Consider the following 12,189-nt stretch of genomic DNA (forward strand, 5'->3'; position numbering starts at 1 on the left):
GAACTACTTTAGACACACTCTGAGGATGTCACATATTTGCCAATTGTGCTTCAGAACATTACTGCAATTTTAAGAAAACAAGTTTCCAAAAGTTACCCAAGCAAATTAAGTATTTAGAAGGAAAACATCTCCTGCAATTAGAACAACACACATTCTTTTTAACTAATGTCTGGTACACAATTTAAAATCTTCCAGCACCAAAACCACTACATCCTACTAACTCATAGACATAAGGAATAGTCTGGTGACTTTTTAATGACATTAAGAAAAGAATGTTAAATTTAAAATTTCTACATTTGGCAAATAAACAAAAACATTCATTAAGGCATACATTAATGCCTCATGTTTTCTTTCTGAATCTTTAAAGTGTATTTATGTTAGCAATTGTTTTCTTAAATTGAGATGATAATTTTACTGTCTATAGAAGTCTGTGCTTATTATATATCTGCACTGCTATTATGTGCCATTTGGGGAAAACACATGTTTCATGAATGAAGTTAAGAAATACATGACTTTAAACTAGTGTCCTGTGATTGAATTCAATATATTCTAAATAGCTGCATGCCAAATTTATTTTTCTTCTCCTCCTTGCATGCACATCTGTTTTAATTTTTGGAATCTGTATCTAATGCACCTGGCAGCATTTGGCTGTGTGGTCACAGCACTGCCATGGGAACTGAGAAAGAAGCAATAGTCACAGCTGGATTTCAATATGAATCATACCCAGTTAGCATGGCAGGGGATTAGAAAAAAGGCACAGAGATCAGGCAACCCACTTGCTACATTCTATAAAAACATGGGAACATCACTAGCAAACTCACTGTTTATTACCGAAGATATTAATCCCCCTTCAGGCACCAAGAAGCAGAGCTTGAGCAGAAGACAAATGTCCACAACAGCCACCAGTGGGGCTAGGGGGAAATAGGGAAATGTGTACTTGAAGTATTAATTTAGGATTATTGCATGGTCACAAATCCTATCAAAAAGGCTTTTAACTCACTAGCATTCTAAGGTGAGATTGAAGAGTTTTGCTTGATTGTAACAAATTCGATGTTATTACAGCAGACCTGCATTGATGCTTGTACCCCCAAAAAATAAAACTGAAAAAGAAAAAAAAGGAAAAGAAACTGACAAGGAGTTAGTTAGATCCTAGGAGTTAAATTGATCATGACTGTATCCAATCTTGCAATTATTTTGTAACAATATACTGTATTTATAATATTGTAATACATGCACTGATCTATTTTTGAAATAGCAATTTTTTTTAATTTAAGCTGTAGAAACAGTAGTAAAGCATGACGCTGAGTTCATGTAGTGCAACGTTGCTTTGTTTTTAACTGGTGTAGACTGGGCCAATATGAAGCAGCTTGCAAAAGTGCAACTTATTACACATATTCCATATATATGTATATATCCCATATATATGTATATATGATGACATATGTATAGACACATATTTCATACATACATGTACTAACATTACATTGTAATATCATATAATACAACATGCAATGCTGTACAGTGCATCTCTGAACATTACTGCTCTATGTCCTTGTAGGAAAAACGAGGTTTACAATCTATTCTATACATCCATGCCAAACAAAATGTAAGAAAGGTATCAGGGAAACAGAGCATGGTACCAATGTACCATCTCCAACAGCAGCCTGTAACATCAGGACCTTGAGAAGTGTGTCCCTAACTCAACTACCTTTAATTTGATAGGGAGAAATCAGCCTTCACCTCTGACTAATCATGATGCAAGCCTTGTCTACCTGTTATATCTGCAAAAACTCTATTTGCCTTTTCTCCTTTCTGCCTGCCCTTTACCTGATATAGTCTTTCAATACACTATCACCTAGCAAATGCATTTTTCCCAGTATTTATTAAAGGTGGTTTTTTTTTCCTCATGACACCAGTAAATCTACTTTATAATTGTTTCTGTAACTAGAAAGTAAAAATTACTACCTAACAACATACTGGATATCATTTCACTGCCTTCTTGTATTCCCTTTTTACCTTCCTCTGTTATCTTTCCTCTTACTTTAATTGCCAGCTTTTGGTGGCATAAACATTCCACTCATCCTGTATTTGTACCACAAGCTGGGAACAGACCTCAAGATCCTAACTTAGAGAATAAGAAAGACCCAAGTATATCAAGACAAATCACGTGAAGTTCTATGAAATTATAGTGCAGTTGTGGTGATACCACTTACCCTCTTTTCCTCAACAGCAGCTATAAAATTCCAACCATTAAATAAACTTCAACTTTCATTATATTAAACATACCAAACTACTTAAGCGTTTCCCTTTTCATGTAAACATGATGCAATTTTCCCAAAGAACTATTCCTTACCAGGAGCCTGAAATACCTGCTTAAATGAGATGATTTCACTCCAAAAGAGAAGTTGTTACAAATTAATTAAATGACTGATATAGATATCAAGCCACTACTCCAGTCTGTCAAGAGCTAAAAACCAGACACACTACACAGTCTGAAGGCATGATTGTTGTGTTTATAGTATAGTAGAGCATTTGCTTAAAATTCCGCCTTGACAAGGGGTTACAACTAATTGCAGAAGATCTTATCTTTATTTCATCAAAAATAAACACTCACAGAGTACTACAGCATATGATGCACTGGAAAATTTGTCATATTGTAAGTCTATCTTATAATATTACCCAGAGCTTCAGCAAGGAATTAGTCCTAGGCAAAGAATGAGCGTAAGCTATCTGTTTTGCATATAGTGACAAACTGGGCAAACCTATTCACAAAGTTGAGAACACATGCAGGGAGTAAAAGTGGCAATTTGATGAGTGAAAATAAACAGAGCAACGTTATTTACAAAGAAGGACACTACAAGTTCTAAGAAACTTAACTCAGGATAAATTCGTAAAATTAAGTATGATTTCCATGGTAGAAACTGAAGGATAATAAAGCAAGAAGAGTGATTGCAAGTAGCTATACTGGTAATAGCCTGAAGCTTAAGAAGCAAAAAGAAATCTATTTTTAAGACTTTTTTTTTAAATGGAGTGGAAAAGACATGGTGGAGTTGTTGTTTGTTTAGTTTGTTGTACAAATTTTGTTCTTCTTAGAAGACTTAGAAGTATGGACTGCTATACAACTGTTAAAAATTGTGGTGATAGGATCAGAAGGGGGAGATTTAATGCACAGAGATAAATAGATACACAGATACTTAAACATTTAATTAAAAAAAATCACTTAAGCTCCCAATACACACCAGTTCTCAGAGGCAACTCAAGTTTTATATAACATTATTCTTCCTTTCTTTTTACCCTTTTCCTAAAAGGAATTGACTGACTAATGGACAACTATTGTATCCTGAATTGCAGTACATTTCAGTGACAACAGACAAAATGTCCTAATTAACTTGAAAACAATACCACAGAACACACTCAGCTGTTCAAGAAGCATGTAGAACCTGAGCCAGCTCCCTTAAAAGGGGCTTCAGGAAAATTCCACTGATTTGATCTTACAGCTTTCCTTCGCCTTTGTGACTTTTACTACACATAAATTTCTATATCATTTTTATATAATCTCATTTTTATATAAACTCACTGAGAACAATTTCCATATTTTCCCAGTTTTTAATTAACCACCGCTAAAAACTTCTCCCAAGAAGTATCTTCCATTATTGCCTGACATTTGGACATTTGTCTGATATATTTGTTTGCAAGTATATATCTGGTGAGCATTATATAGCAGATATTCATACTTAACTGAATCAAGCCACAGAGATCTGTGGTACAGAATATCAACATGCATTTAGTAACATAACTGTTAGATATTAAGTTGGACGGTTAAGAATGAATTATTTTAATGGTTCCACTTCACACGTTCTTTGTTATTTCACTAGGGATACACCATTAGGGACACAGATTTGATAAAACAACATGTATTAAAAGCATCTAAAGAAGAACTGGTTCTATGTCAAACTAATCCTAGGTAAACTGAAGCACTTGAGTACAACTACTAAAATAATTAAAAAAGGCATGATATAATCACTTCTTATATTTATATTTGGCAACAAAGTGATTGAAAAAAAGAAAATCTAACTCGTACTATACCTGACAGTTCATATTGTAAAACTGAGATAACTTCCCATTCTCATCTGTAACACCTGAACAGTAGAAGAGCTCATTTTCAAGCAATATAGATAGTGAAGTGTATCCACATATAAATGTGTATGAGCCACCCAATTGTCTTGATTCCGAGCAGCTATTTAACACACAAATGATCAAAAACATACCTGAAAAATCTGTAAACTCACTGTGTAAATCTATGTACATGAACTAGATCTTGAAAAAAATTAAATCCAAATATTCTGTTCTAGGTCTTTGTAACAACACTACTTTGCTATTTAAGTATAACAGATAACTACACTCAGTCTGTGACAGAAAACTATTTCCCACTCCCATGTGTAAATTTTTAGATAGTGATTGGAGAGGTTTATCAGAACACTTAAAATTAGGTCATTGAGACAATCTGTTAAAGGAGCAAAACTCAAAGAAGAATCAATTGTTAAGGCCTTTGTCACTCAGAGAAATGAAGAATTTGTAACCAGTTGGGGAAAGAGTCATGCATACAGAGACACATGCACAAAGGCATACACATGCTAATACCCATACACACCAACACACAGTCTGTTCAGATCCATGGAAAACAAGGCAAAACTTTCTTGACTAATGTGTTATGAGCCACCTCAAAAAAAGATTGTATTAAAATAAGTGGAAACACTTTCCATTAATACAATGAAATTCAGGAAAAATAACAAAGCAATACACTTATTAACTAATGTTACCACCATAACACGGACTCTAAGATGGCAAACAACTTTGACGTGCTTCATTACAAGTACATTTAAACTGCTCCTATGCTTTGGGCAGGGGTGTGATTTTCCCCCACCCTACCCCCCAATCATGCTCTCTGTTAGCAAGTGACTATATAGGTATTTCTGATGCAGACAAAAGCTATCTGCTTGAAGGTATCACCTCATATTTTATTAATTCGGCAGCAGTGGAAATGACAGAGAATTCAGGATTAATTTCCAGAGAGGAGAGGACTTTGTCACAGCAATAAAGTCTCAGTAGCTAGGAAAGGCTTGAATGAGAACACTTTACACTCACTCATCCACACTGCCAAGGGCAACAGGGTTTCCTCTATATAGGTCAGCATGTTATCTTGAAACAGCACAGGTTAACCTATGTGTTCTCACCTAACACTGCATAAACTTCATTAATTTCTTATGCATTCCTACCTTAGGAAGGGGTAACAAACAAATGGTAGGGGGAATTCATCTAAAGTACAAACACTACCATGGCAGGAAACTAAGAGATAGCAGTATTGCATTTACACACACGTAACAAGTGCTTTGCTTCTCCCATCCATACAAAACTCATAAGTAGGCACACATACACAAAATATCCAGAGTCAAATCTAGATGAAAGCCACCAACTAGAAAACTAGAGAAACAATTCCAAGCATTATTACAGAAACAAAACATCAAAGATTTCATAACAAAGACACAGCAGCAGGGTAGCAGTGTAAGGAAAAGCTGTGTGTATTTATATATTTATTTATATTCATACTGAACTTACAAGTCAGGGACACTGTACTAGTAACATCTTCCTTTAAATGCTATCATTACACATAAAGACTTCACACAAGAACTGGGACTGCCTTGAAATGGGTACTGAAGACACACTACTACGACAACAATGATGACAATGAAAGTGTTCTTGTCCTCTCCCCTCTGGAATTTGTTCTTAAGGTTTTTGTCATTCCCATTGCTGCCAAATTAATCAAATATGAGCAATGTCTTGGAACAAAAAGTGATAGTGAAAAACTTTCCAAAGTTTATAAATATGCACGTAAGTTTGCTGCTCCCTAGAAACAAATACATGTTTGGTTGTTAGGGGTTTTTTTGCATTACTGAGCTTCTAGCCCTTCTACATGAGCAGAGACTAAAAATGATGCACAAAACCATACAATAACTTAGATCTGGAAGAAAAAAGCATCATGACCAACAAAAAATGGTGGACAAGGGGAAAATTTCCCTTTAAGGAAGCAAAAATTAATTTTACTAGACTTCTAAGAGTTAATACTCTTGCTCTTTCAAAAAATACTGCAGGATATTTTTTGTTCAAAAGAAATCTAATCTTACTTTATACCTCACCAAGAGTTATCTCCGAGAGACTAAAACATCCTAGAGCACTTCCGTCTACAGACTCAAAAATAAGAATACAGAGATCAACAATTTCAAAGGAACATTCAGCTCACAAGCCTAGGAAACATTCACTAGGAATCCAAATTCCCAGAAAACATTTTGATCTGGAGAAGATCCTGACTGATCAACACTTTCACTGGAAGAGTTCTAAAGGGCTACTGTACTTCATGTTTGTATGTACGAACAGTGATTAGGCAGCAATAAAAGCTGTAAGTAATAAGTACTGAAGGCTTACATCACTGTAGCACTCAATACCTAATAAAGGGTTCCTTTCTCAGTATACTGCAAAGCAACAATTGTTCCCTTCTCCACTAAGGTGAAGGAAGTTATAACTGAGAGGAGACAGCCGTAAATGGTATGATTGTTCACAGAAAGGAGAAGCTAGGGCTTCCAAGACAGAAATCTAGTCCTTTTTTTTACCCTGTAAAAGACTTCCTAACACCTAGGGGGAAGGAACATTTCTGCATAGCCTCACTTTTGCTGTTTCCATTTTTGGCCCCCACCTCTATTTAGCACTTTATTTTACCCATTGGAAAGAAGTGCATTAGAGTTCTACTAGCATGAGAATGGGTCACAGCAGCAGAAATTGCTATCTCATGTAGCACACACAGGCTATCTATGAATAGGCAAAGCTTCTCACTTCATCGCTGAGGAAGACTGTTCAGTCAAGGCAACATCTTACAAAGTGAAAGGATGAAGGACATGCATTTAAAGCTCCAGTCTCTGATAAAACCTTCTCCTAAAGGCTGAGTAATCTACTAAACCACGTAATATAGATATCTCTAAAAAGTGGAGTGGAGGGAAGGGATGTTGGAAAGGATACTTCATTGTGATTATCCATTTCCCTCCCCCCATGAAATTCTCCCAGGCATAAAAGTGCTAATGACACTTCATTACACCTAAACAATTTACATAAGCAGCAGCAGCCATCACCACTCTTCAACCTTTAATTCCCAGAAATAAATATTCCCAGCCTCCTAGAAATCAGACTTGTAATTTCCTACTTTGGGCACTTAACATGTTTTATTTTAGAGACTTAAACTTTTAAAGTTGTATCAACTCTAGAGGAGACTGTTTCTGGAACATTATTTGTGATAAATGCAAAGTAAATACAGTATGGGGAAAGAGGAGGGAATACACACATCAAAGCAGTTTTTTCGTGCTAGTTACACAACAACATGCTCTTAGTCATGCAGGGTAAAAATAATGAGACACAAGATGACACATGAAAAGGATCTTATCCTCTTCCCAAAAATTAACACATGAACACTACTTGCTTATAAGTCCAAATTGGTTGTCATACTAGATTTGTGTAAAGCTTTAGAAAAGAATGGTGTGAGGGCTCTATATAGAAAATTACACCAAGTGAAGGCTATTTCACTAATTAACACCCCTTCCCAAAGAAATCCTTATCTCCTTTTAAAATAAGCTTCTTTTAAGCAGAGAAAAGACCCCAAACATTTGTAGACCCCTGACTTCAACATCTGTTGGTATTCCCTACACACAAGTGTGCTTCTGTGTGCATGTTTATCAGAAGAGGTCATCAAGGGCTTGCTTGGTTTATTCATCATTTTAAGGCTCTCCTATTTGCAAAGCTTCTGTTAATGTCAGTGAAATCTAACCTAGACAGAAGTTTCAGAGGTCAGATATTTGGCATGCTACATTTAGAAACCCAAGTACAAAGTTGACGAGGACGCTTCAAACACAGGGGATTACAGAGGAAATAGGTCTCCTTATACCAAACTGGCTATTGAGCAGATTCAAGGAAGAACACACTGAGACAGCCTGATGCTATTAAAGCTCATATTCTTGCTTTATTTTTTTCCACTGACTAAATCAATTCTCCTGTTTGGCGAAGCCCAGCACAGAAATAACACTTTATTTTTAATACAACAGAAAAGGAATAGATGTGAGACATAAAATCCTGTAGTACATGACCTATAAAAAGCAGATACTTACAGTTCGTAGGAACTGTATTTCATCTTCCCCTCCTTCACCCCCTTCAGCCATGGCTCTTGAGGAGTCAGCTCTGCTGAGACTCTGATCGCCTCCACCGTCAGCTCACTGCACTCGGTACAGCTCCTCTTCTCCTATCAGTATTAGCATATAGCTAATCCACAGCCATATAGGGAGCTCAGCTAACTCCACTGCACTGCAGACTGTCAGTCAACCCCCTCACTGCCAGAGCCAACTGTGCTGCTTTTCCAGCTCATGGCAAGCAATTCTTTTCCTTTTCTCTCTACCCTAGAGGCTACCGTTAAGGTATTGCAGGAAGCATTATATGTATCACTAGGTGTTGATTTTTTTTCCCCAGATACTGTCTGGTCAAAACAGCAATAATGATGAACCGTTAATGAAAGCAGAGCTTGCACTTCCATTTTCACAGATCAGGGTACCCAATTTTGCACTGAAATGTACCAAATTCAGCAGCTTTGAACCTACTGATTTGTGCAGCAGAAGGATGTAAATCAGATGATCACAGGACAAGCTGATTTTAACAGCAGATATTTTCAGCTTGCTTACAATAACTTCCGTGTCTTGCTTCTCTGCATAAGCAGCTGCAAATCTGATTTCCAAGATGACTTAATGATCTGAACCTACTATATGTAGTTATTTGTGCTATCCTTTTAAATGGTATTTATACATATATCCTGAGGACTGCAAGGTTTTTGTTTGTACCTTTTCAGAACTGCACCTGAATACGTATAGAGGATGGTACAAATTTACTTCACGACCTATAAACCACAGTTATGTTAAAATAAAACTTAAAATAACTTTAAATTCTAGTTAAATAATGAAGAAATTTTTAATTAATGAAAATTGATAGTTATTACTTCAATATTAGCAAATGAGCAAGGAAAAAAATAGATCAACTCCAGAACAAAATTTACTTAAGTGAAAGGAGGAAAAGAGAAAGGACACAAGGAAACAGGAGAAAAGAGCACCAAGGAGGCTCTAGCCAGCCAATTCACTATATGATCTTGCATTTTGTGGTAAGGTTGCAACCATAGCCTACCCATACAATCCACCCCTAAGAAGCATTACCTAAACTTTGTGCTGTCCGTATTTACATCAATACATACCTTTACAGTGTACCATATGTATACAGTCTTTTTCTCAGTAAAAGCCTTTTTTTGTTTTACAAATGAGAAACATGGGCATGATGGTAAGGGAAGTATAACTTTCTTGGGGTCACAAGGACAAGTGTAGCACAGTGAAAACTGAAACTAGATTCTCTATGTCCACAAACTATTATGTTTATATACAATTGTCCTCTGGACATGGAACCCAATGCATACTGCCCTTCTCCCCCACCCCCCAGTAGTATTCTGATTTTTCCACTAATTACAGTAAAAATTTACAAAAGCCAAACAATGAGATACCCAACAGTTTCTCTCCTTGAAGGGCAAAATGCTTTGAAAAAAGTTTTATTTCACTCCCTCTTACTACCCTGAGAAACTCCGTCCAAAAAATGACAATCCCATTATTCAGCAACAGGCAATTTCAGGCCAAAAGCAACTCTGAAGCCTCTAGCTGACATAGTTGCACAGGCTGGCCCTGCCAGTCCATGGACTCCCCTCATCCCATAGTTTTTGTTGGTTGCTGTGAGCAAGAAAAAGATAGCTTTGTACAAGACAAAGGCAATGTGGCAGAAAAATATTTCTCTGAAGTGCCACAAAACTGATTTGGTTGCTGCTCTGAACATCCAGTTTTGTGTTTGGTTCTTGTGGCGTTTTTTTACCCCAGCCATCTTTGAATGAATGTTTTACTTCTTTCTTCATCAATACAAAGAACAAAACTTAACAGATCTTCCTTACGGAATATAGTTATTCCAGGGGGAAAAAAAAAAAAAAAAAAAAAAAAAAAATCAGAGGAGTGCGGAAAACTTGCCTAAAGTCAAAGCATGCCACTCAGTGTTTTTACTGAAAAACAGATCAGGTAGAGAGGCCTACTGACAATACATGCTTATCTATACATTTATATTTAGAATGGATTTGATACATGTACTGCATGGCAAAATCTACACATGTAAGGACAGCTTTTCTGTAATGTCTTATATGAAACAACCTTTCAAGCATACTGCTTTGCTTTGAAAGATTATAAACATGAAATACGTAGAAACCTGAGGAAAAAAGTGCAATTCATGACTCATAAAAAGTACAAGTGTTCTATTTCCTTCACAAACAGAAATCAATGTCATGCAGTACATCTGTTAGTCAAGTTTTATTTCAGTTACTGCAGTAAGATTTCCAGATAGTAAGTTCTGAACATGCAGAGCTGAGATAAATCTATCTGAATCAAATGGAAAGGGGGAAAAAAAGAAAAATAACTTTTCAAGTCTTTTCCTCATATATTGGAGTATTCCATCAAAATGCTTCCTATGAAAGTTTGAGACACTTCTTGAGTAAAATATTATATTTATGTCAGTTAATATAGATAGCTACAGACACCTACGTCTGCAACTTCTAATAAAGGCAGCTACAGAGGTTACCAATTTAATTTTTTTTAAACAGACGTCAACATGCCAGGATCTCACTTTGCATTTTTAAACAAAAGACAAAGCATATGGAAAAAGGAATATTGGTAATACCTCTAGCATTGTAAGAGATCATATAAGACATCTAAAATTCTGATTCATGTCAAATTTCACCAACAGGTTTCTTTTTCTCTTTGTAAGTCCCTCTATTTTTCTTTGTTTGATACTCAGCTTTACAAAGTAGCCTGTGCATTGTTTTGGGAAACAATTTCTTGCCTCAAAGCAAAATATTTTGGTTAGATATCATCTTTTTAGAATTGTCAAGTGAACTGCAAAACCATTTCATAGCACTTCTACTCCTTAGAGTTTTGTTCTGCTTGGTATTATGCCTGTAAGTTTAATGAGAAAAATATTCAGCTACTACAGCATAATGAAATGTACATCTCCTCAAGACACATTTAGTTTTTTTCCAGGACTTCCCCATTGTTCCAAGATTGAGATTTGGCTGTTTATGGAACCACACTTAACCAGAAGTCTCATTTACACAAAGTACAATGCCTTGCATTTCTAATTTCTTAACACTAACTTGTCTTGAAAAAATCTTTTTCTTTCTTTTTTTTTTTTTTTTTAAATTTACTTAAGCCATGATTGAAAGAAAGTGACATCAGGTCATCCCAGTAAATCAATCCAAAATGATCACATATCACACACAGTGTGTGTGTATATACATATACACACAGTGACTGCTTTACTGGAGATGACTGTAAGGTGCAGCATTCCACTGTGAAACCCACACAGGTCAAATAATCTGAATTAGGACCACTGTGTATTTTTTGATATCTTATTTATGGCAATCAATTGTAAATCTGTAATTCAGCACTTTTGCTGCTGAATACATTCTGGTCAGACTCTATGGTATTTTAAAGCTACCAAAAGAACTTGTCTACAAAACAAATTTAAGGAAAACTTCCTTTCTGTTTTCAGCACAAACATGCTGCCTGCTTATTCTCCAACATAAGCTCTTCCCTCTCACTTAAGGGATTCAGGCTGAGTGACTCTTCACATGAGTTCCTGATTCTAGGTTAGCTTTTGGCAGGCTTCACTGCTGTTGCCACCAAACAATAACTCAGAATTTTTATAGTGGCAGTAGCCTGGCAATAAAATAGTAACATGAATTTTACAAAAGGAACTAAACAATCATACTGCTGTAACAAAGGAATATCTGAATCTAAACCACTTTTTGTTGTATTTCACCTTTCTGAAGATTGAATTACACCACCAAAGACAGATCAAATACCTAATAGAAGATACTTACAAAACCTGTAATGGTAAAAACATGCATGCTGGCATTTACAAAAGCATGGGTAATATCAGTTACCTAAGAGTCTGTTGGGCGGAGTCAAAACGGTGTTCTCCACTGATAATTACAGGCCTAAGGGCTAAAACTTAGATACTGCTTAAAAGACC

The 12,189-nt window shown here is 35.9% G+C and overlaps 1 protein-coding gene across 1 annotated transcript in view; it reads right to left on the reverse strand.

Moving 5' to 3' along the window:
• Window positions 1-8,340, reverse strand: part of RYR3 (ryanodine receptor 3) — a 252,124-nt gene extending 243,784 nt beyond the window's left edge. The window contains exon 1 of the mRNA XM_052782467.1: window positions 8,205-8,340. Coding sequence (XP_052638427.1) covers window positions 8,205-8,255 — 51 coding nt within the window. The 5' untranslated portion in view covers window positions 8,256-8,340. The remainder of the gene's footprint in view (window positions 1-8,204) is intronic.
• Window positions 8,341-12,189: the final 3,849 nt, after the last annotated feature.

This window comes from Harpia harpyja, chromosome 3 (assembly GCF_026419915.1).
Source record: "Harpia harpyja isolate bHarHar1 chromosome 3, bHarHar1 primary haplotype, whole genome shotgun sequence".
Taxonomy (NCBI): Eukaryota; Metazoa; Chordata; class Aves; order Accipitriformes; family Accipitridae; genus Harpia; species Harpia harpyja.